Source organism: Plutella xylostella, chromosome 11, assembly GCF_932276165.1.
Source record: "Plutella xylostella chromosome 11, ilPluXylo3.1, whole genome shotgun sequence".
Classification (NCBI taxonomy): domain Eukaryota; kingdom Metazoa; phylum Arthropoda; class Insecta; order Lepidoptera; family Plutellidae; genus Plutella; species Plutella xylostella.
Window position 1 is genome coordinate 5,348,255 of NC_063991.1, and position 26,132 is coordinate 5,374,386.

Below are 26,132 nucleotides of genomic sequence, written 5' to 3' on the forward strand. Positions count from 1 at the left end.
AGACTGTAGTTTAAACGGAAAAAGGGCTCCGAGGACCCAAGAAGTAATCACCAATATTTGATAACAGTAGGGTCAAATCTCAAAACCAAGGAACATAATGTTTCTCTAACGAGAAGCTCAAATCGTGCCCCTATCTATCCTAGGATGCCTTTGATCCTAGAATAATTCAATTTTTACATCAAGACGTCAAAATCAGCTGTTAAAACATTTTGACACTGACATGTTTATTGTGCTTCCCATGAGCCATTTTCGTGTTTTTCGCACACTTTTCCCCTGAAAACTTCCAAAACAAACAGAAAATGGCAAAAGTGGCCGACAACATCAACCCTCTAATCTACGAGAAGCGTTCAGAACGCGAAGTAACCTCCACAGACCGCGATGAAGACGTTGCGGACGACTTCGACGAGCGCGAAATATTCGATATGATACGCAATATCAACGATCCTGAACACCCGCTTACTCTGGAGGACCTCAGGGTCGTGGAGGAAGGGAATATAATTATTAATAACAAGGAGAACTCAGTGCATGTGCGGTTCACGCCTACAATCCCACACTGCAGCATGGCTACGTTAATTGGTTAGTAAATTGTGGTTGTTACTGGTTGTTTATTAGATTAGCTTTATAGTTGAGACTTAAGACCTCGTACTGTATATAAGCAGCTATGTGTTGACAGAGCAAAACAGTGGTCTATGTCCAGCAAAAGATTATTGAATTACCTGGGACAACCCATATAGCACCCATATTTGACTATCCCTCAACAATCATATCATATATACTACTTACTGCTCCAGTCTAACAAATACTTTTTACCCTACTCCAGGCCTCTCAATCCGCGTGCAACTGCTCCGTGCCCTCCCCAGTCGGTTCAAGGTGACAGTGACCGTCTCCGAGGGCTCACACGCGTCCGAGCATGCGGTGAACAAGCAGCTCGCAGACAAGGAGAGAGTGGCCGCCGCGCTGGAGAATAACAACCTCGTGCAGATCATCAACCAGTGTATTTCTACAGCTCTAGCTGGTTAAAATGTTGGTTTGGATAATTGGTTAGTGTTTAGATAAATGTATAAGTGATTGCAAAACATCTGTAACATACTAAAAGATAAATAGATGTTTTTTATCACCACATTAAAGAGATTAGTTAATCTATAAACCTAGCTATGAAGGTGGGGGCAGTGGTATAAGATTTTACTTAATTAGCATTAAAACTGCAATCATTTGGTAATCATCATTCTGTTATGTATGTGTAAGTAAGTGTAGGTGCATAATCATCAATTCAAATATTGTGCATTATGTAAATTTTACATTTAAAACAAGGAAAGAAATGTTTACTGCATGTAAAGTAATTAATAATTTTACATCTGACTCAAAAAAAGATTTAAACAAAAACACAATATGATGATTAGTTTAAAATTCTTATATTATGAAATTATTTTATTACCAAAATACATATTTTTCAAAAACCTATAGACAAGAATTTTCCCTCACAACATAAATTACCTAATAGTTTATCAATAGATCTATAAAGGATAGCTATAACTAGCGCAGGATCAAAGATAAAAGAGCAGATATCATTACGAAAATATTGACGAAGATGGAACTTGCATTCTTCTTCATTGTTGGTAGTTCAGTCGTCTGAAACGTATAACACCAATTTAATAAATAGCCTAGTGGAAGAGGATTACAGTCGTCGAAATATAATAGTCTTCCAACTTTAAGTTCTTTTCTGCAACTCTGCAAGAGTGTTGTGGCGCTCCTTGTGGGATAGGCCTATGTCCAGCAGTACTTAGATTACGGGTCGTGGCAAATCCAGATAACGTGATTTACGCGTCGCTCCTTGGGAGAGGCCTATCTATGTCCAGCAGTGGATGATTATAGGCAAACGTAGTGTGGGACGCCCTCCGGCTAGATGGGGTGACGACTTGCGAAAGGTGGCTGGTTATGATTGGATGCGGAAAGCTAAAGATCTCATCCAGTGGCGTGCTTTGGGAGAGGCCTACGTCCAGCAGTGGACTGCTATAGGCTGATGATGAAGATAATAAACGTCACGGCTGTCCCCTCACCTCCCACCCTTCACCCTCCCCGCCGGGCAGGTCGGAGGCGCGCTGGCGTTTGTCGCAGGCGACGTCATCCTTGGCCGTGCGGAACCGCGCCACCTCCGCGGGGTCTTGGGCGTTGCGTGGCTGGAACTGGAACCTGGGACCGCGGGGAGAGGGTTAATGTTGGTCCATGGGCTTGTACACAAAACTGCGTTGCGACGTCGCATCGCAAAAACATGTGATCAAGCATTGACGACTGAATGGCGTAGTGGCTAGTACCCTGACTGCCATGCCGAAGGTCCCGGGTTCGATTCCCGGCTGCGGCAGATATTTGTACTCGGGTCTTTGGTGTTGATATTTATATTTAGTATTTATCTATCTATTTATTTGTGTAGATATATCAGCTGTTCGACACCCATAACACAGGCTCTTTCTGGCTTGGGGTCGGGTGGCCGTGTGTGATGTTCCCACATCCTAATCCTAACTAATATTATAAATGCGAAAGTAACTCTGTCTGTCTGTCTGTTACTCTTTCACGACAAAACCACTGGACGGATTTGAATGAAATTTGGTACAGTGCGACAAACTTATCTGTTCCGGTGAGAGCGAACTAAATTGATCCATATCTCATTACTTGCTAATGAATTGTATATTGTTAAAGATTAGATGGGTTTATTAACACCGCAAGAGCAAATTAACAATACAAGCAAACTCTCTAATATTTCTTCATTCTATAAGATTTTTAATCTTATAGAATGAAGAAATATTAGACATTTATGTAAGCTGTCACCGGAACAGATAAGTTTGTGGCACTATATACATATATATGGTCTAGAATTCTAGATCCTGAGAAAGAACATAGGCTACTTTTTATGCCGGAATTCCCACGGGAAAACTTTTTAAAGCTAGTATTAATATAATTATGAAAGGAAAGTAAGCAGGTAACTAACAGATCCTCATTATTCTGGCGGCCGATATTAGCCCGCAGAATCGCTTTCTCCTCCTCATCTGGCTGGTATATCTCGTCCATGATTGCATCGTAGTTGGTACAGTTGGCGCAGGCGGTGGTGCTCTCGGAGGCTCCGGGCGTGGTGGGGGGTGCTTCGGAAGTGGAGGTGGGGTGTTCGGTCGTGGAGTCGGTTGTAGTTGTGGGGTCGTTCTTGTAATCTGGAATGTTATAATGGTCTCCTGAATACTGAGTCGACAAGGTGGAAAACATTAAGGAAGGCATATGTTTGTCAGTGGACGTCCTATGCCTGAGATGATGATGCTGTATTTTGTAAGTACATCGATATTTATGTACTTACTTAGATCTCTTATAATTATAACGGGGTAATGACATGTAGATTTCTTTAAATTATCAATTACGGGGTCGGTAGGTAATTTTAGACCTTCGTGTGCGTTATTCGATACAATTTATAAGAAATCTACTATCGAGGAACGAAAGTCTTGGGGACATAAGTCCTAGGTCTTAAACCTCCACTGCTGCATGCGCAGTGCGAGTTCGTGTAGTGGCGAGTAAACCCGAATTTGTAAAGAGTCGCCACCTAGCTACTCCAGCACCGCGCCATTCAAATTTGCCGTCATTTTCACGACGGCTCTCTGGACATAACCCTCTCCTGACACTATAAGTAGTTCAATACATTAATCTCCTCTAACCGTCATCCTTGTAGACCTCGTCGAGCTCCTTCCGCAGCCGCGCCTCCTCATCGTCAGCACCCTGCCTGTAGCGCCGCGTGCGGTTCATCGCATACACCAGCTGGAAACGTATAGAGGTGCTCATTGAATAGTGGTAATGGTTTTGGGTAAACATATCAATTCGAAAGTAGTAGGTTATATACTTATAACAAGCCCAAAAATATTTGACTCAGGGGGCATCCATTAAAAAAGAACACAACTAGTAAAACGTCACGTAAGTATTTTTTTTTCTTGAATTTCCTAGTCATAGTAAAGGTTTACAGGTTGACCCCTTGAGTCACCCCCTTTTCGTTGGTCCACAATTTAAGAGACAACCTTCAAGCCGAACGTCCACTGCCGGCTAAACTAAGTTAGTTCGCATAGTTGAGCCAGTTTATACATAGTGCATAGTTTGCAGTGGACGCACAATCGCACATGTAAGTACCTATGAAAAACTGGCTCAACTATGCGAACTAACTTTAAGTTTAAGTTTAACCGGCAGTGGATGTTTGGCTTTATACTTAAGTATAATTAAGGATTAATCCTTTCACCACGGTGACCAACACATCTCTAACATACGTCACGACACGGTATACCCAAGAAAGGTCTCACCTGGCTATCCGTGGTGGTCTTCGGAGCGATGGTCTGCGCGCCCATCACCAGGTCATTCTCAGGAGCCGGCTCCTCGTCCACGCCTTGGGGGAGGTCTGAGAATGCGAGGGTGTGGAGAGAGATTATGGAAGAAAAAAGTATCCGCTCTTACTTACAAAGAAAGCTAATAATAGCAAAATAATAGGTAGCTAACAATTGCGAAGATTGCGGAAATCTATACTTATTCGTTTGATGCTATAGGAACCTAGAAGCCACCTAAAGGTATAGGGTTAGGGACTCAACCCATTAGATTCACCTACTGACATAACATACCTACCTACTGATACTTATGTACCGCTCCTTGGTGAGGCGTCCAGCAATGGACTGATGATGATGATGATGATGATGAACGTGTTCTACAGTGGAGACCGCGACTTGGAGTCCTAGTAAGAGTAGTAAGGAATTGGAGACCAACCTAGTGTGGGACGCCCCCGGGCTAGATGGGGCGTCGACTTGCGAAAGGAAGCTGGTAGTGATTGGATGCGGAATCGTATCCAGTGGCGTGCTTTGGGAGAGACCTACGTCCAGCATTTGATTGCTATTGGCTGAAGAAGATGATGACTATTACTCATGTATACTTAGGTATCATTTTACGGTGATGGAAAACATCGTGAGGAAACCTGCATATCTAGAGTTTAGATGTGTATCCTAAGTGCATTGTACTTATTCCCAAACGGCGATATGGTTCGCAACCTATCACGTGAGTACAAATGTGCTGCGAAAAGTGGGTGGCTCGCTTGTGAGCCACCTCTGACTACCCCTTCGGGGATTACAGTCGTGAGTGCATATGTATGTATAATTGTACCTCTGATAGGTCCAGGTATCTCGATGACCTCCTGCCCCAGCTGATCAGTCAACGCCGCAGTCCTCTGAACCTTGCTCCTTGCCACCACCGCCGCTACCAAGATAAGTAAAGAGACGAGCGATAGTAAACGCATTGTGAATATTACATAAACATCACTGAAGGAATCGTGTAGGGAATAGAACAGTTGTTTGGTAAATGAGACCAACTGGATTTGGGTAACAATTTTTTTTTAATTACTTGTAATAAGTAGGTACCTACACTTACAGTTTTTTTTATCCTTATATGGAAGGAGGTGGTGTAGGTTTGTAGGATCCAACGTCCAATAAATCGTGTATTGGGCATCCCTTCGGATTGGGATACTTCGGCGTTTGGTTGTTGATATTAACTATGTGTTTTACTTACCTACTTACCTGGTTTTACATGACTTTTGATGGATGTTTTTTAGTCGATGTTTTGAAACCTTGTTTTATTTTCGTAGAAGAAAAGTTTTTCAGTTTCAGACAAAAGGGATGTCGTAAAATTACCAATAGTACCTACTTAGGGGCCATCCATTAATCACGTGAGGCTCAAAGGGGGGGGGGAGGGGGTACTGAAAACCTCACGTAACATCACGAGGGGGGAGGGGGGGTTCTCGTTAGACATCACGTGTATTAATTTTTTGACAAAAATTAGGTATTTCTGAACCGATATTTTGGACGGCGCAAAAATTTTAACGATTTGTAGTATGACCTATTTTTTTTCTAGTCAAAAATTGCCTTTACATAGACTTCCAAAAAAATACACGTGATCCAAGGGGGGGGAGGGGGGGTTGGTCCCAAACCTCACCAAATATCACCAGGGGGGAGGGGGGGGTCAAAAAATGAGAAAAACGACCTCACGTGATTAATGGACGGCCCCTTATATAGGTAAGTTTGTAGTGTTTATTTTGGTTTAAACACGACTTTACCGATAGTCAGACAATATAAATGATTTGAATTTATTTTAGGTTTTATTAAAATCGTTATAAATACACCCTACCGCCCCGATCTAAATTTAGGCATTTAACTGGCGCCTGATGGCCCATTGAGTTAAGAGTCAAGAGTACTACACAACAATCTGGGTCTAGACTAGAAGTAGGTCTAGATTAAAGTCAAAATTCGGTCAGCGCTGGCCGATGCCAACTTTCTTTCTAGTTCAGAACTAACTGTGAGTGAGTGTGGACCTTTCCCATTTGTTTCTATCGAGGTATGTTTACAATCATCATCATCATCATAAGCCTATAGGAGTTCACTGCTGGACGAGGGCCTCTCCCAAAGCACGCCACTGGACGCGATCTAATATACCTACCTAGCTTTCCGCATCCAATCATTACCAGCCACCTTTCGCAAGTCGTCACCCCATCTAGCCGGAGGGCGAACCAAACTAGGTGTTTACAATACATACCTATTGGTATAACCTACTAATATAAATTGTTAGGTAAATTTATAAACTCTCTTCATCATCATCATCAGCCCGTACACGTCTAGACACAGGACTCTCCCAAGAAGCGTCGCAACGCTCTCTCCTCAGCTTTCCCTTCTACATATAATCTTATGTAGGTACGCTGGAGGGTATATAAGTATCCAAGTTGATGTAAAGTTATAATCGAGGATAGGATTTTGGCGGTCTGCCGTTAACTACCGTTTAGGTTCCTATATACAGGATGTTGCAAAAAGGGTACACTAAACAGAATTTCAAAACTACGGAATCAGAATTTCAAAATTCGCGAAAACAAATATTCATTCTCCATAGTAAAAAGTCACGTGACCAACTAAGTTTCTATGGAAAATTAATATTAACGCGTATTTTGAAATTCTGATTTCAGTTTCGGGCTTAGATATATGTACCATGCTGCACATGCTGGTTTCGGCTTAGTATTAGTATACCCTTTTTGCAACCTCCTGTATATTGAAAATAATACTGAGCGACAGTGCGTTACTATTTAGATATCTGATCTACTGTAGAGGATAATGCCTACAGTGTGCCGAACACCTGAATAAATATGTTCAAACACTGTGAGGTGCCAGGTTCGATGTCTGTCAGCAGTTGAAGGTGATGATGATTCATCATTCGTTTACTAAATAGGTCTACAAGGTAATTTATTGTAGTCCACGTTAAGCGATTACTAATAAGCGATGTGAAATATGTGAATGCAATTTTTGGGCACCTAGATTGCAATCTTCTTATTTATAGGATGTCATACATTTAGGTTGTACATTTGATAATTTTTTCGACATTCGAGGAAACTCATTCATCATCATCATCACAACCCCCACTGCAGGGGCACGGGTCTCACGGGTCAAGGGTTTTAGACCTAGTCCACCACGCTGGCCTAGTGCGGGGTGGTGGACCCCAACACAAGCAAGCTTGTACCGAGAGAGACTCATTCATACTTGATGGCAAAGCAAAAGTCCAAATTGTGCGAAAACCTAAAACGCGCGTTTGTCTCAAAAAAATATTATGACCTTACAACATCAACAATATTTTGTCCGCTAGATGTCGCTGGGCATCCGTCTGCGGCGCGGCGCGGGTGAGGCGTGGGGGTTCCGGCTCGTGGGGGGCAGCGAGTTCCAGCTGCCGCTCACCGTCGTCAAGGTAACGGAGACACTACACTCTTACACTGGCGAGCTATGAAAACGTTCCACTGGACATTGCCGTTCTATGTGTCACCTATCATTAATGTCTGTCAACTGCTGCATGGACATACTGACTCTATTCTCATCCTCGGCTTTCCTTATCCAGCCACTACTACCGGCTACTTGGCTAAGGTAATTATTCCAGCGGGCCGGAGGGCGTCCCAGCCTACGCTTGCTACGGTGTTCAATCGAGAATTTATAGGCAAAGGTCGGACGCACTACCACTATGGCTTAAGCCTAACTGAAGCTATTACGGCTATTAGTGATTGTGGTAAGTATTTAAATCTTATCAATAATCCAAAAAGGGGGGGTACTTACACCCTAGTCATATTAGTTAAATAGGTAGTTCGCGTTGTTCTATGTTTCTAAGCCCTACTCTACACATAACTACATACCTACTTATTTAACTATATTCGTGGATTCACGGATGCACAAAATCTGATCTGCTTGTGTGAAGCGCCACAAACTATGGTGCACCTCACTTCATGCCCCGCGTGTCCCTACACCTGTACGCGGGAAGAGCTCATGACCGCTATCAGCGGTGCAGTATCAGTGACTCAGTTCTGGGCATGTATTATTTAGCGACTTTGTTGGTTTGTCGTGGACACGATAAGAAGAAGAACTATATTCGTGTCGTTACGGATTCTGTAAGTATTTGTTAGATACCTACCTCTACTATCTGAATTGGTTAGATAGATAGTTACAGCGGCGACATTGACACTTGACAGACAGGGATGAGAATAGCCATCGATTGGCAATCATCGACTATTGGCTCACAGCGACCTTAATACGTCGAACGACTCATTACGTAGAGTGATGACATGTGGCTGATATGTGCTTTGTTATTATTATTATTAGTTAGGTAAGATGTCTATGAAGATGTTTGGGTTTGTGGCTGAGTTATGGCTAGTTGTTTACCCGCCCCAAAATCAGCAAGCTGAAGTAGGCATTGAGCCGGCCACATATGCCTAAAAACCGATGACTATGCCCAGTAAACGATTTTCACAAAAAGGTAAGCGTAGCGTGGGACGCCCTCCGGCCCGCTAGACCGACGACCTTAGACAGGTGTTCGGTAGTTGCTGGATGAGGAAGGCCGAGGACCGAGTGTTGTGGCGCTCCTTGGGAGAGGCCTATGTCCAGCAGTGGATGATTACGGGCTGATGATGATGATAACCCGCCTCTAATTATAGCTAGGTGTACCTACTCGTATAGCCAACCAACAATACTACTATTAAAGCTACCATGCGTGATGCGGGTTCGAATCCCGACGCTGACATAAAACACACACACACACACTCACGCCTTGTACGTACTCCCTTGCGGGGTAGGCAGAGGTGAATTGCTGCACCCACTTTTCGCCAGAGTGTTATGTTAGTCCCAATGTAATAGGGGGCGGGCCTATTGCAATTTTACGGGCACATCCAAGACCCGAGAACAAATATCTGTGTTTAAACAAATATCTGCCCCAGCCGGGAATCGAACCCGGGACCTTCGGCTCAGTAGTCAGGGTCACTAACCACTACGCCATTCGGTCGTCATGTACCCGATGCTGACATGTACCAATGAATCCTTTATTGGTACATACCATCGCTCTTATGGTGAAGAAAAACACCGTTGGGAAAGCTAGATTTAGTACATCTAGACATGAACCAACCAACCCGTAGTGGACCAGCGTGGTGGGAAATGGTCCAAGCTGAGGAAGGCAGTTTAGTGTAGACCTTGGGGATATGCACAAAGGTTCCACTCGAGAGACTCAGGTGCAGGTACTTACACCCCATAGAGAATAGAATAGAATAGGGGAGGGCTTGTTGTGGTGTTTTTTTGATTGTGTATTTATAAACTACTTATTAGGCACCCTATTACCTCAACCTAGTATAGATCTACCATGGAACATTATCATGGCATATAACCAAGTTGTAGTTATTTTACCATTAACCTTTTTCCATTCCTCTCCTCAGGTCCAGCTCCCCAGCCCGGCCTCCCGCGCCGGTCTCCGCGACGGCGACTGCCTGGTGTCCATCAGCGGAGCGCCCGCCGCCGCCATGACGCACGACGCGGCGCACCACGCCATCTCGCAGACCGAGGCTGAGCTGCTGGTGGAGGTGATGAGGAGGTGGGTTGTGGAGACACAACTACAGGGTGTTGCAAAAAGGGTATGCTAAGCCGAAAGCCTCCCTGAGTCATCGTGTACAACTTTTGTTCTACGAGTTTTGAAATTCATCCCCTTTCGGCTTATTATCCCCTTTTTGCAACATCCTGTATACACAAGCAGGTGACAGGACGCACCACGCCATCTCGCAGACCGGGGCTGAGCTGCTGGTGGAGGTGATCAGGAGGTGGGTTGGAGGTGTTGTGGAGACATATCTATTAAAGTCGTTAAAGATAGATAGCTAGCACTGCTTCGCCTAAGTTTAGAGGTAGCCTTAATGTTAAACCAGGGGATCAGCTTTAAACCTTATTTAACTATTTTCATCACATTATTTTGATCTAGCCGTGATTGCGACAAAATTAAGTTAATTCATACTTATCAGCTTAGGCATTTACTTTAAAATCTTAAAATAAGTATTACCATAGTAGGCAACTAGTTATATAGCTTCAAGGGAGTGATAAAAAGGTTGAATGAATGATGCAGTGTTTAATGACTCGGCTGCTGTGGTGAAGGCCCGGGTTTGATCCGACCGATCGAGTCGGGCTGGGCGTTAAAATGGTGTTAAGTGATTGAACTTGAAATTAACCTTATACCATGCGTGTCTGTTACCAGAATATCCCTACAGTATTGGGCACTATTGGAGATCCAAGAGGCTCTTGTTCTGCTGGCGAATAATTATATGATCCCGATTTTGGAATGGAATGTTAGATATAGGCTGTGGTTTCATGATGTGTCAGTAGTTACTTAGTTACCTATTAATTTTATTGAAGTTCCACATGTAAGTACTTATGTGATGTAGGTCCCCCCCTCATATAGCATTTGTTTCAATTCCAAAAAAACACACACACGCACTCACGCCTTGTACTATTGTACTCCCTTGCGGGGTAGGCAGAGTGTTATGTTAGTCCCAATGTAATAGGGGGCGGGCCTATTGCCATTTTACGGGCACATCCAAGACCTGAGAACAAATATCTGTGTTTAAACAAATATCTGCCCCAGCCGGGAATCGAACCCGGGACTATCGGCTCAGTAGTCAGGGTCACTAACCACTACGCCATTCGGTCGTTTCAATTCCAATCATGTAAAAAATTGAAGATAATTATTGAAAACAAAAAGGAGGTGCCTCCACAAGGTTCATTCTTTGGACCCAGGCTTTAGACCTTAATTGTGACAATGTTTATATTCAATTCGATACAAGAGCTTGATATAAAATAAAATTTATCTTCAACCACATGAATCATTAACTAGAACGAAAATAAATCTCATCAGAAAGGACATTAACACGTTAAATATATCTTGTAATTACAATCAATCGTAGCATTGGCAGACCAATCAATCTCAACACCTTCAGCTGGTGCCAAGTTATCGACAAACATCACTGAGATGCGTATCAACACAAGATATACCATTTACGATCTGAATTTTATACGAAAACGAGCCTAGATAGATTTAAAATTGAAATTTTGGTGCCAAAATGCGATTTTACTTGGTCTATAGAGATGAGTGAGTGTTGATTTGTGTTCATTTGTGTGGAAAATGAGTGGAGAAAACGTCAGTGAGGTGTCCCTTCTAGCGATAGTGATAGCCAGATATTATGCTAATGCGAATAGTGTAAATATTCTTTTGGATAAGTTAAATGTTGTTGTTGAGGATGACCTACCCCAATGTGCAGTGGCTTTCATCGACCTGCATCTGTGAATGTGTGTCCTGATTGGAATGTTTTTTTTTACCCTTAGTTACTGCTACTCGTAGTTCTAGAAAGCTTATAATCGAACTTTGAATTTTTTACTGGATCTTTTAGTCTATCTGTCTGTGTATATTTAAGTAGATGTTTTAAAGGATGATAGCAATAGATTCACGGTCGATATAACTCAAATGGTTTATCTAAATCTGTCTAAAAGTAGATACCACGTAGATACCTACTCTACTCTAGCAGCAGATATTTCAGTTCGGTGTTTAAACTTTCCTTAGTATAGAAAGTCTCTTAGATATTATCTTAATTAGCCCTTTTAAACTGAAAATATACTATTTGTACCTACCTCTGCAACGAAACTGATAGCTATTCATACCATCTATGTTTTGCTTAATTGAACTAACCATGCCTTTATTACCTTCGAATAAAATATTTTAAAATCAATTGCATCCGAGTAACCACTGGACTTTGATTCATACAGGCCCCTACTTTTAAATCAATCATCCTTCAATTTAAATTTAAACAACATTTTTGTTCCTTCCAGCGGGACTTACGACCTGGTCATCGACGACCGAGAGCCGATATTCGAGCCGATAGACCCGGACGATTTCGGCCCAGCATCTGAGCCCACCGAGGTATACCCCCTCCCCGACCTCAACGCCCCCATCCTGGCCGAACTCCGAGACACAACTGAACCCGAATCTAGGTCTCAAACTGCTTCCCCTTTCCTCCTGTCTACCAAACCCTACAGACCCTTCTCCACTGAACCCATCCCTGAAGTCCCACCGCTAGAAGAACCTATAATCCTTAATCCAAACTACCATGACGAATTTGGAAATTTAAACGATCTGCTCGGTGATATAGATGCTGATGCTCTACCTAAAACTAAGTTTAAGCTGCCGATATCTGAACAGTACGATCCCAATTATGGTAAAGATGAAAAGGGTAAAAAGGTGAAGGCAGCAGTGAAACAAGTTGATGAAGAGATGAAAGATCAGACTATGACGCGCGAAGAAATCGATTTCATGAAACAAATGAAGCAGGATATCGATTTAGCTACAATGGAGGAGACTGCTGTGTCGGCGTTAAGTGGTTTCGGGAAGTCGGACCAGTCTTTCTCTGTTGCCAAGCAAGAGACGGTAGAAGAGCATTCGGCATCGATGTTCACCAAGAAAGAGATCGCAGAACAGAAAGTTAAATCGTGTAGTTTCAAAGAACAAATCACTGAACAGAAATCTTCAACGACAGAACACAAGACAGTAGAACAAGCTGCTTCATTAATTGTCGATGAGAGTATAACAAAAGCTGTATCAGTGGCTGAAGAAATTAAAAACGAAATAGCAGTTGAATTGCACACCGGAGACGTAAAATCATCAGAAATTAAGAAAGAAGATTCCAAAAAAGTGGTGGAATCCTTGAAAAGCACTAATGAAGATAATACAAAAGAAAAAGCATCTAAAGTATCTGCAAAAACAATTGCAATAACTCTTGAAAGAAATGCTATGCACGACGATAGTATAATATCTTCAGCCAAAAAAGAAGTTGAAGAAACCATAGTATCTGGCACTGTCAAGCGACTATCAAGTAATTTCGATAAAGAACAAGAAGCGGTTAAGGCTGTGGATGAAAGAAAAGATATTTCGAAAAAGGTTTTAGTGTCTGATGTGAAATCAAAACGGGAAGTAAGTAAAGACACCAATTCACAAAACAAGTCGTCCACTACAAGTGGCCAAAAGTCACAAAAAAGTGAAGTGAAATCTGATAGTAAGAAAGAGTACTCTACATCAAAATTATTAGCTGAGCAACGTGCTTATACCATTGGACTACAAACGATACCTAACATAAGAGGCAGTGTACACTCATCTTATCACTATGATTTATTACTTAAAACATTCTTCATTCATCTAACTGACGTTATGGTTGCACTGTCAAGATTTATTTTGGCTGAACCGGTACTAAAAATAGAAGGTTCCTCACAAGATTTGTCAAAAAAGACCGTTTCCGAAGAAGTGATGGTTGACAAAGAAGAAAAGGTTAGGAGAGACGAAAAAAAGGTACATAAAGAAATGAAAGAAGAAAAATATTCAGAAGAAGTACAAGAAAATGTGACAGTCGATATAAGAGAAGAAATAACGCATAAGAGAAAATCAGGTTCAAAAATGGCTCAATTAACCGAAAAGAAACCTGAAGATCTGATTCATGACATGGATGCTGTGATAACCGAGTTTCAACATAAATCAGGCATAGAAGAAGAACACATCGTAGAAGAGGAAAAGAGACAGGAGGTTTTACCACAAGTCTCTTCGCAATTTGAGGCAGAGGTTGTTACAAAGAGTGAACCTTTAGAATCAAAAATCGAAAGTTACGAAAGTTCCAAAGAAGTCACTGAAATAACTAAAAAAAACATGGAAATTATTCGCAGTATTACAGAAAAATCAGAATCCAAAACATCAGAATTAAAGGTATCTAGAGACAGTAGAAGTCGTTCCAAATCAAGAGAAGGCAGACAAATGTATGTAGCTGTAGTAGAGTCACACGTTTACACTAACAAGGACACCATATTGGATGAACAATTTTCTGAAACATCTTCTGAGCATAGTGCGGAAGAAACTGTAGCAACAGAAAAACAAGTTTACGAAAGCACTGAACAGAAATCAACTGTAGAAGAAGTTATTCAAGAAAAGTCTACCGTAGAGGAAGTTATTCAAGAGGAATCAAAGGTAGAGGAAGTTCATAAAGCAATCAAAGAATTAAGCATTGAAAAAGCTGTACAAGAGTTAGAAGAAATGGCCGTATGTGAAACCAAAGTTGAAAGTCAAAAGATTGAACAGCTTAAAGTTCGAGAACCAATTATAGAACCACCTGTGGAGGTGGAAAAGCAAATAATTTTAAGTCGTAAACCTTGTGTTATAATACCAGTAAACGAAGATGTAGAAGCTACTGTGAAAATTATACAAGAAATTTCACCACCAATAGTCGAAGAGCCACCACCAGAAACAACTATAGCTGAAAAAACTTCTACCGTTGAATCCTCTCAATATGAATCAGAAGATCAAACTCAGACCTTGACGTCTAGAGTACAAACTACTGAACTAGAAGAGACTACTAGTAGCTTAGTAGATGAAAGCAGCATAGTCATGACTAATCTAGAGCAGACTCCACAAATACAGCAGACCTCACACATGACACGATCCACTAAAATGGAAGATTTATCGCAAATTCAAGAGACGACAATGACCACTCAATCAACGACAGAAACTACGGAACTGAGAAAGCAATTGCTTCGAAGATTATCGTTGAAATCAGACATGTCTGGTAGCATGGACTCCTTCCCCAGCACTATTAGCACCCCGACCCCAATGACAGTCCCTCCCACACCTCTGACTGACGAATACATGTTCCGCCTAGAATGTCCAATGCCCAAAAACCTCCCTTCAGAGCTAGATGAATCCAGTCCAAGTCCTGAAAAGGAAATAGACCACGAAGACCTGAATATTGTAAAAAAAAAGTTGGTACCACACATTGACACGAAAATAGAAAGGATTGTCTATGACCCTCCGTTGCCAACTCCTCTGGAGGGTATGCCTCTCCCTGAGTTTACGCCTCAGAATGGACAACTGAAAGAGAAGCTTTCCGAGGTATGTGTCGTCGTTATTTTCATGTCTTCAAGTCATGATCATATTAAAATTGTAATCCATCAAATACCATTTATATGCTTTTAATTCAGTTAACAGCAACAACACATTTAAGTGCAAGTAAGTATCCTTTGTCGAGAGATAACATATACATACACATACATAAAGGAAACTATTTTTAAATAATATACATTTAAGTGGTTAAAAGTGGAGAAAGTAATATTATGAAATCTTACCTACTAGATAGATAATTATTTTTTTCTCGCCACAGGAAGAAATATTGGAAATCGAAAGAAAATCATCGCTTCTAGCTTCTGCCATTGATGAAACCATTAAAAGTATAGAAGAATATAAAGAACAAGTCATCATGGAAGCCAAAAAGCAAGAAGTATCTTCCACGCTTAAAGAAGAATCGTCTGCACTAAAAGAAGAGTTTTCTGCACTTAAAGAAGAATCCTCCGTAAATGTGGCCCAAACTGAGGCAACTCCAATGACCTATACTGGGTTTGTTAAAGAAGCTAAACTAACAATATTCGATGACTTCAAAGCTGAACTAGCGAAAGAAAACAAAGAAGAAAGTATTATCACTAATGAAGTTCAGTTAAGTACTGTCACTGGTACAAAACAATCAGACATATCCAGCGACGTCACGGAAAAAATGGTACAAGACAGTTTAAAATCCACCTTCGCAGCAAATATGACAACGGACAGTACGCAGCAAGACTTCAAATCGACTGATCACAAAGCAGAAATATTCTCTTCGAGCATCCAAGATGAATCAACAGCATTGACAGACATAACAAAGCAATCTACTGAAAAAGTCGTTGAAAATGTATCAACAGGATCTTCGAAGGAATGTTTGTTCAAAGTGAGTAAGTTTACGAAGGCGGAAGAAACAGTGACTGAGACCAAGTCAAGTGAAGTGTTGCCGGGATATCGACCAGTACCGTTTAACCCGGAGGAGCTGATGCAACAGCAGCAACAAAAACTGCAAGCTGCTTCTGAACAGCAGCTTCCAGGAGGGTTCCGTCCTGTCCAGCTTAATGTGCAGGTAATAATCCATTTACTTAATGATACATTGATGATGATCATCCACTACTAGCCATTGATATAACCTGAGGAGCGTCAAACTCCAATTTCTGCCCCCATCATTCCTAACCAGTTCATTTCATAATTACCTCCACAATAAACCCTACTATTTGCATATAGAGCCATAGTTTCTTAAAGGGCTTTTGACGATATTTACAGAACGGTGCGATGGAGCCTGAAATCGCCAGACCTAGAAGCGTCACATTTGAAGGCGAAACCTTAGGGACCACACAGGGCATTATCAGTGGCATGAAAGAGAATATAATGGATGAAGAGGTTGTCAGTAAGTTCATTTTGTACTTAATGCATCATATTGGGACTTTTGTACGGTGTACCACAAGGCTGTCACTTTGGCCCCGTTCCTTTTATAATGTGAAACGAAAATATTTTGGTAGGGTACATATATTTTGGAATTATATCTGTTATCTACAATTTAATAATCTTAATAGCAATTAACCTTTCGCAGAAGAACTGGGAAAACCTGGTTTATCAGATGAGAATATTGCAGTTCTTATATCTGGTGAATCTGAAATGCTGCGAGAAGCCCACGTTATGGGGTCAGTATCATTATTTCAAGTTCTTTAAACTATAAGTCTCATTTTATATTATTAGCTACTTCATAATAGAGTCCATGGTCAGTGTGCATTTTTAACCATTTCACGAGTCGCATCTCATTACAATTCAAAACATCATTCACAAATCACTATTCCATGACATCACCATCTAAGTACATTCCAGAACCACATGACATCATAGACGCATCAATTTCACCATTCATCAGTTCACATCTCATCACACAACGACACAAAAACAAAACACTAACCAAAACCTTTCTTTCCACACTCAAAACAAAATGGCTCCCGCAAAATGGTTGAAAATGCTAGCCTGAAGCGAGTAATAGCGTCTCACATGACGCGGCCCGGCGAAAATGATTCCAGTGTGGACTTCAAGAAGATAAAGCCGGTCATAGACAAGCTAAAGGACTCTGAAGTGCTGAAGGCGCTGAATGATGAGCTGACAAAGACCAAAGAGGAGAAGAAACAGGAGGAGAGGAAGTGGACCACGTTCCTGCAGAAGCCAAAGCGGGTGCCTCCCACGGCCAAGTTCGGGTACCACGGCTGGCTGCCACAGTTCATCCCGGAAGGGGTATGTTTCAGTTTCTATCATATACCTCATAGACAGATTGTGTCTTTATAGGCCGAAAATACGCGAGCAAGCGGAGCAAGTTCAGAATGATTAGCCTGCAATTTGTTTTAACATGATGACTCATGACACAAAAAACTTAAAATTAATTAGCTATAGAATTTTGGCCGCGTATTTTTGGCCTATAGTGTTAGAGTAACTTTTCCCGAAAACTTTGCTTCCTTATAAATTACCTATTGCATAATTATGTATCAGATGTAAGTATCTATATATGAGTTCACTACTTTTTACGTGAAAGAGTACCAACATTCCATTCATATGCTCACTCACAAACTTTCGCCTTTATAACAGTTTATTTCGGTTTTCTTAAAGCTCGTAAAAAAAGAAGTCACTCATAGATGGCGGTAGTAAAAAAGATAGTAATACTAACGCCATCTAGTGGTATTACCAGCGCGTTATAAAAAATATTATCACCATACTAATATAGCTCTGTGACTTCCGAGTGATACAGCGCGTGACCTTGAGACAGCCACAAAAACTATTTCAACTAGTATTTTGACAGGTATCCAACTATAATTGGATCGGATTTTTACGACATTTTTAAATGACCGAGACTTAAAAATAAAAGGGACAGGAAAAAGACAAAAGCATAAATTATATTTTGTAGTCTGCCAGTTGTCCGGTCGCTATAACAGTAATAATACCCACATATTCATGCTAATAATGCATTTGATACTGCACACGGCTATCATAGTATCCCTAGTGACCATAGATATTGTAACGGCAATAGTTCTTTTAATACTTTTCGAATTGACCTTGGCTCCTATTCAATAAACAAACAAGGTAATATTTGTTTAAGATTAATTCTTGGCACAATCTTTTGGACTTGTCGATTTCCGATCGCCAATTAAAAAAAACTCCTGTTGTTATTTGATGGTCGATTGTGAGTCGTATTGAATTGGTGTTAGAGCATATATTCGGAATGCAAGGTTCTTGGATGCTGACATTGATTGTTCCGTATTGACATTTATTGGCACAATTTTGGATGTCCAATCGAAAATTGTTCTCAGTATTCTCGAGTTTTTCAAACGGTACAGACATACTTTATTAAAAAACATTATCTTTCTTAAATCTATTTTTAAAATAAACAGTCAATAGTTTTTTTTTAATATGTTTTTTTTTTTGTTTTATAGGAAGAATACAAAGTTAAAATTGTGAAACAACCGAAGCCAAAAGTTGCGCCCGACTACAAGCCCGAGGTAAATGAAAATGAACCTAAATAGTATAACAATTAAGTAACTTGTTTTATCTTTGTAATATATTAAATTAGATTAACTATTATGTAATCAATTATAGTGTGTTACTTTAATTTAAGCATAAATTGTAAGAAACAGTAGTGGATTTTGAGCACGTTACAATATAAGTTGTAAAAATGTAAAATAAAATATTCTTTTGTAATCTTCTTGTTTTGATTCCTAGCTTTTAGATAGTTTAGCATGTGTGTTTATTATTTTCGAGACTAACTACTTGTAAACATCTGCCATTATCGAACATGCTCTCATATCTTCAGATTTCAACCATTCTACTAAAAAGTAAGTGAACACCGAAGAAGTTGTGATCATCATCGACCACCATAACACAATGCAATAGTCCACTGTGGACCATAGAGATATATCTCAGAAGGAGTTTGATGCTTATTATATCCATAAACCGAAATAATTGGTAGCTCATAACTCTTATATTATTTTACATGCTTATTGCGATTCAATCTAACATTTTCTTTTAACTTAGTATGTAAATATTTTTCATGTTATCCTGTACATAGGTTGACTGTTAGGTCCGCCTTTTGTACACTTATTTGTGCAACAAAGAGAATAACAATAACAATAATAAATAACAATAACAATTTGCCCAGCAGTGGGACACAAATATGGCTACTTAAAAATATAAAAAAATAGACAAAAAGACGACCCCCATCCTCAGAATAATAACCCAACTGCCACACCATCCTCACCCTCAACTAACCCCGTCAAGCCATCTCAACCATCACCACCACCCCCCTCTCCGCAGAGCTTCGAGACGGGTCCTCTACCGTGGGAGGAACGAGCCGCCAACGAGCCGCCGCCACCGCCGGTGGAGCCTGAAGACCCGATACTGATCCCGGAGGAGCGACCAGAGTTCCTGGAGGCAGTAGATCCGCTGCCGGAGAGCGAGGTGCCTGATTTGGAGGAGACTGGTTGGTTTTTTGTGTATTTTTTTGGTTGGGGGCGAATTTCTAGGTTTTGCATAGTTGTAGTGAAGTGAGAATGGTGTTTTGATATGGCACATAGATGTGGTCATCTGCCAACTTTTCGCTGGCTCCTCCTATCTTTTGAGTGAATGATCTTCCAGCGAATGCAATAATTAATGTTGTTATCAACCAATGATAACTTATATAAAAAAAAACTAAATTAAACTTTACAAATTTCTAACCATTTTCAAGGTATCCCACTACCACCCGAGAAGACCGAGGAGCCAGAACCAGAGACAACTGCTGAAGAGCCAGCGGAGGCGCCAGTGGACGAGGCAGTAGACGAGCCAGTGGAACTTGACATAGAGCGAGTAGTCGAAGAGACAGCCGAGATCATTCAAGACATGGAGCAGAATAAATTGGCGGAGCAGCTGCTGAATAGCGTGCAGGGTATGGTTGGTGAGTTGGGTTTTATGTTTTCCTTGTTATTGATATTATACTTTAAGACTAAACATTTAAACGTACATAATTATTTGCAACGATATTGCGCATGTGAGTATATTTGACTATCCTTTATTGCAAAACGCCATCTGTCGAAGACTTCTGGTACAGTTCTAGTTGTATGCAGCTTCGATAATTTTATGAATATGAAATATTTTTGCTACCCAACTTAGGTCAAATCGATAATTTTTCACACCAAAAAGAAAAAAAATAAGGCGATTGCAGACTTATGTTGCCTTCCCTGTACCAAAATAATGTATATAGGTAGTTATTGTTGTAGTTATTATTTTCATATTTAATTTAAATATTCACCCTATTCCTTGGTCCGCAAATGCACCACATTTCACTACGCGTAAGTAAAAAAAAATCACAGTGCAACTATCCAGTTTCTTTAGTGTCTTTTTTTAATCATCCGGCTCGAAGGACCATTATGTTCATTGCTTTGTTCGTTTCCTATTTCCTAACTAGCACTGTCATTCCCTTAGATTAGGCCTAAGAACCCTTCCATGATGAGTCCTGATGATGATGATGTTCACTCCCCCAGACCCGGCGGCGCCGCTGGAGCAGCAGCTATCGGCGATGCGCGCGCAGCTGGCGGCGCTGGCGCAGCTGCCGGCTGTGTTGCAGCAGTCGCTCGACCTGGTCACCAGGCAGCTCATGCAGATCTCACACCAGGTACACATTTTTTTTTTGTTTTAACTCTTTATTAGGCAAAGGGAAAATAGTTCCCGCCTTATTTTGTACTCCAGTACCTTGAGTTACGGGCGAAAAGCAATGAAAAAAATTGTATTGCCAAGCCTTATTAAGGCTTAATGTATCCACTACAGTGTCCCACTGCTGGGCTCCCCCTGTTACACACCCCCTGTCCACAAATCCCGGCTTTGTGCTACCTCAGCCAATGTATAATTACGAGTATATAGCTTTTTTAATGTGATTTATAACCTATTGTGAACTTAGCCGGGTTAATTTATTTCCCTGAGTTTCCAGCTATCCCTATCAGGGCCTTCTTGTACAGCTGGTGAAAGGTTTTACGTTAACCTAATGTCCGTGAATGACTTTTCCAGGAGACCAAAGAAACTGAGGTGAAGACCGAATCGACGGTTGAAGTTGTGGAGACTGTTGAGAAAATCGAAAAAGGTCAGTGTGAAATAGATTTGTAACATGAAAAAACAGAGCATTTAATTTGGAATTTGCGTCGGTGTATGTAATTTTTTTAGAAAGGTGTTGTTGAATCTCTAACCAATTTAAATAGAGTAGTTTAATAAGCTATGTTTTATCAAGATAGATACGAACATCTATATCTACCTATTTAATCGAAAATCAATTTAAGAAATAAATTTTAATTTCGATATTCAATAAATAAAATATACTTGCCTCAACTTTAAAACTGAAACGCATCGCTTCACCCACAGTCACCGAGAAAACTGAAATCATCGAAGAAAGCAGCACCAAAGTAACCGAACAAACCCAAGAGCAACACGAAGAAACAACTCAGCAGACTAGGCAAACTGAGCAATCTGCCCAACAAGACGTCAAATCCAAACTGACGTCTGAAGAAGTGGAAAAGCTGAGGAGGGAGGAAGACGAAATGCTGGAAGAGATGAGAAGAATCGAGAAACAAAAGAAGGTAGCTAGAGAATTCATTAAGGTATCTATCTACCCATGCACAATGCCGCAATTACGTCAATCATAATGTAGACATCAACCAATCATCGTCGACTAATTTTGGGTACTGACCAATGGGCCTTCAGTGGAATAGGCCAATCAGAGAGTAGCTTAACTGCTATTGGTCTGATTTTTTTGTTAACCTTCTCTCTTACTTACTTCAACCTATTTATAACTTTCAAAACTCTTCTTACCCTACTTATTACCCAATTATTAAAAATAACAAACATAATAAATTTGTATTTAACGTTCTACCTTTCTTTCTATCCTACATCCTGCCTCAGGCATATGTTAATACAATAATATAAAAAATCAATAAATAAAGTATCATAGATATAATATCACAATACTTTCAACATTGGCATTTCTGAAAAAAAGCACACAGTGCCATCTATTGGCGTCTTCCTGTATAAGTTTTAATATACACTAACGCCATATTAAAATATTATCGTCATAATTTTTTCGAAAGAAAACTTTACGCCACACAATGTAAAATACACAAAAATGTATGTAGACTCTTCATTCTAATATTTTATCTATGATACCCATAAAATAACCTAACAGCTAAACTGCCATTAACCAAAAAACAAGTGCCATCTACGATAACCCATCAACATTTCATCATCCAAAAATACCAGGAGCTCATGGAACAACAGCAGTTGGACCACGAGTCGCGGCAAGTGAAGGCGCATCCCACGCCACGCGTCGGCAAGCCCAAGCCAGTCTTCGGCCCCCTGACGCCCCAAGAGAGGCCGCTAGTCCTGCCAGGAGGTCGCAAGTGGAGGAAGCCTAAGGACGCCTTCAACGAACAGCTGTTCGCGGAGACACTGGCCGCTCAGGTCGAAATCATCCAGGGGACTACGAAAGGGTATTTATTTTTAAACGGTTGACGTTTGGTTTTGCCGCGTTTTTGAACGGCTAACAAACGTCAGTTGTTTTTTTTGTCTTTGATTTTCTTTTGTGTTTTAGAACAGTTTCTTTTTTAGGTTCTTGATTAGGTTTTTTAATAGATTTTAGATGGTTTTGAAACATGATTTAGGACAGGTTAACTGCCTACATTTGGTCTTTCACACACAATACATTTAATGGGATAAATTCACCAGACATTATTATCTTGACAGAGTTCAGAGTTCAAACATTAACATGTTCAACTCAGCCATCGTAATGGTTTTAAAAACATCCAGTAAAATCAAATTTAAACATACAACAGACATTTGCCTAACTTCAAACTTCACTAATCACTTTCTAATCTATTTCATTATAGGTGTCCATTTGAAAGTGAGAAACTGCCATTCGATCCGAGGTTTGACATCTTTTCATACATTTCTAAGCATCATTCGTGCATGATTTAACTTCCCATGTATCAAAAAATCTCCTGTTTTAATTTTTTTATTGCGATACCATCCCCAGCTTTCAGTTAACCTACTTTAGATATGCGCGCCATCTAGTAGCGATTTGTAAAACATGAGAATTTTTTTACTATAGAATAGACCTGTTGCAACCCTTTTATTAATTAGTTTTTAGTCGTGTGTTTATGTGTTGTTTTTCTGTATTTTTTGCATGTTTGCGTCCCGTGGTGGCAGATCGAGGTCTGGAACGAAATATGGCCTTGGGGGAACCCTAAATACTCTTACAATGAGCCGTTTTCCTTGACAGCTGTCAGTTGAGCTTTTGGGTAAGCCGATAGATGGCGTGAAAACGCAGTGTACCAACTGTCAAAAATTACATAGAGAGCAAAGAGTACTAAACTCAGAATAAGAACTCACTAGTTGTGATTAAATGTCGGGTGGTAGCGCGAGCCATCCTTCCGAGGCTCAGACTGCATGTGGCGGGAGGGAGGAGGAGCAGATAGCTCAACTACAACTCAATTTATACAGGAGAAACACAAGGAAACTGAGAAAACTTGAAAAGAACGGCTGTACGCACAATCGCACTGAACGCTGAAGCAACAGTGACATCGACATCATAGAGAAAATAATACTACAATAGGCTATGTCTGAAAAAATTGAACAACGCTCATAATTTTTCTAATGATAGGAATAACCCTCCGTATCATTCTAAAAAAATCTCAGATTTTTCCTATGCGTCAGTAATTTTATAAAAATAAAAACATTTCAAGTTTCACAAAACGGGGATATGATGGCACTTCAGGACTTTTTCCATCGTCTCTATAAAAATATATGGGCAATAAAAAAGAAAAAATTGACAGGAGTCATTGGCTTTTACATACTCTTTGGTCACACGTCTATCCATAGACCTACAACGTCACATCAAAACCTGTCATATTTTTTTTAATGCCTGTAGAGACGATGGAAAAAGTCCTGAAGTGCCATCATATCCCCGTTTTGTGAAACTTGAAATGTTTTTATTTTTATAAAATTACTGACGCATAGGAAAAATCTGAGATTTTTTTAGGATGATACGGAGGGTTATTCCTATCATCAGAAAAATTATGAGCGTTGTTAAATTTTTTCAGACATAGCCTATTCTACCTACCTACGTCACTTTCACATTTCGTTAGCCTCACAGAATAACATATTGTGATCTGAGTGTGTTCTGAGGGTTTGAAAGTTGGTACAACCCCAGACAACGCCATCTATTTCTCCAAAAAGGAACTTTTTTTTTTTTTAACAAACCCCTCATAGAATCTATAGGTACGTATCTAACTATTACAAAATATCAATTCAAAGTTTACAAGTTTGACGACTAGATGGCGCTTTCGATTAAAGTAATAAATGTACTAATAGCGCCATCTAGTGAGTAATTTTAGTACCTACTAGTTTTATCGATTTATTACTACAATTTCAGAGAGTCGAACTGTCACTTAGTGGATTTCCACACGTTGCGAGAGAAGTTTTTGTTGAAGTTAGAACTACTCATTGCTGTAAGTGTGTTGTGTTCTTGAATAAGTATCTGTAAATTTTTACCATACTACCTGTAAATATGAAGTTTTTATGCAAAGGATAACAACTAAGTTAATTTGGTAAGTAGATACCTACCTAACCGGAGTATGTTAAATAATGTGTGAGCATGAATTTTATACCTGCCTTTTTATCCTTATAAAGCTATAAGAATTAGAATCCAGGTATAGTACCTACCTACCTTCATACGTAGATCGTAAGAGTATTATCAATATTTTAATAATAAGACATTCAAACAAAATCATGATAAAATATTACCTAACTACGTAATATAAATTTTTATGATAATTACTGTGGGAACAAAAAAAAACTTTTATATTCTTAGGGTGCTTACATAAAGAATCGGGTTCCCTGTATCCCTGTATCCCTGTATCCCTGTACCCGTACCGGTAACTTGATTAGGTATGCTCTAGGGCACTCGCAGAAAAATAAACAGCAGGTTACCGGTACGGGTAGATATAGGGAACCCAGTCTCTCTATGTAAGCACCCTTAGAAAGCTTCCGGAAGCTCCTACAAGATGGCGCTAAATAAATTTATTAGGTATGTTTTAGTTAACTAATACTGTATAGTATTAGTGGTAGTAGTATAACTAAGTTAGTCAGCTAGAGTATTTCTATTTCGGGTTTGTATTTCTTCAACAACTCACCTAACCCGCATTCTCAGGATAAACTTCATGAAGTACGAGAAGCCGCCAGTCTCGCTGGAACACCTGAAGGAGTCTGACGTCTACAAGATGGTTCACAACATGGACGTCGGGGCGGGGAAGAGAGTGGACATGTTGACTCCTGTGGTCGCAGAGTGTGATTATAGGGAGGTGAGAAGTTAAGAGTCTACCTGGAGATAGGCCTGTCCCAAAGAAAGGCAGCAATTGCCCCAGTAGCTACCTAACCTAACCTAACCTAGTAAACAGATGGATCGCTAAAAAAAACGCAGTTACCTACCGCCAACGACACATAAGCAACATTAGCAATCCATAACTAGCGTCGCTCGTCTGTCAAACAGCTGTCGGATCCATTCTAGTTAAGTCAAATTTGACAAGCGAGCGACGTTGCTTATGAATTGCTAATGTTTGATGGTGGTAAGGTAACGCCAGCAGTCCAAACGTTAGTGTCCACGTTTCTGTCGTAATATTCATACCTAAATATTGTTATAATTTCAGAAGTGTCGTTCCATGACTCCGTGCCACCCCAAGTCTACATGTATGGACCAGCAACTGCAGCCTTGAATATAATATATTAAAACATTATAAATATATTTATTAATATTTTGTAAACTCCCATTATGA

The 26,132-nt window shown here is 40.3% G+C and overlaps 4 protein-coding genes across 4 annotated transcripts; 3 read left to right on the top strand and 1 right to left on the bottom strand.

Moving 5' to 3' along the window:
* Positions 1-208: 208 nt before the first annotated feature.
* On the top strand, positions 209-1,041 carry LOC105384607 (MIP18 family protein galla-2). Its single transcript, XM_011554874.3, has 2 exons — positions 209-576; positions 821-1,041. Exons 1-2 carry the CDS (start codon positions 300-302, stop codon positions 1,018-1,020), a joined length of 477 nt encoding a protein of 158 aa, XP_011553176.1. The 5' UTR covers positions 209-299; the 3' UTR covers positions 1,021-1,041.
* Positions 1,042-1,390: 349 nt separating this feature from the next.
* Positions 1,391-5,362, bottom strand: LOC105384606. The gene is made up of 6 exons (XM_011554873.3): positions 5,167-5,362; positions 4,323-4,417; positions 3,693-3,792; positions 2,984-3,200; positions 2,058-2,190; positions 1,391-1,629 (listed from the first exon to the last, which is right to left on the bottom strand). The coding sequence occupies exons 1-6, from the start codon at positions 5,297-5,299 to the stop codon at positions 1,534-1,536; spliced, it is 774 nt and encodes a 257-aa protein (XP_011553175.3). The 5' UTR covers positions 5,300-5,362; the 3' UTR covers positions 1,391-1,533.
* A 2,235-nt stretch (positions 5,363-7,597) lies between these two features.
* On the top strand, positions 7,598-10,717 carry LOC125489217 (PDZ and LIM domain protein 7-like). Its single transcript, XM_048624322.1, has 4 exons — positions 7,598-7,779; positions 9,779-9,959; positions 10,093-10,156; positions 10,582-10,717. The coding sequence occupies exons 1-4, from the start codon at positions 7,681-7,683 to the stop codon at positions 10,715-10,717; spliced, it is 480 nt and encodes a 159-aa protein (XP_048480279.1). The 5' UTR covers positions 7,598-7,680.
* Positions 10,718-11,343: 626 nt separating this feature from the next.
* On the top strand, positions 11,344-26,089 carry LOC105380378 (titin). Its single transcript, XM_048624323.1, has 16 exons — positions 11,344-11,472; positions 12,207-15,300; positions 15,569-16,348; positions 16,546-16,669; positions 16,853-16,943; positions 17,325-17,532; positions 18,723-18,788; positions 19,600-19,765; positions 20,012-20,218; positions 20,805-20,935; positions 21,325-21,397; positions 21,673-21,908; positions 22,564-22,793; positions 23,190-23,228; positions 25,511-25,661; positions 26,007-26,089. Exons 1-16 carry the CDS (start codon positions 11,444-11,446, stop codon positions 26,070-26,072), a joined length of 5,691 nt encoding a protein of 1,896 aa, XP_048480280.1. The 5' UTR covers positions 11,344-11,443; the 3' UTR covers positions 26,073-26,089.
* Positions 26,090-26,132: the final 43 nt, after the last annotated feature.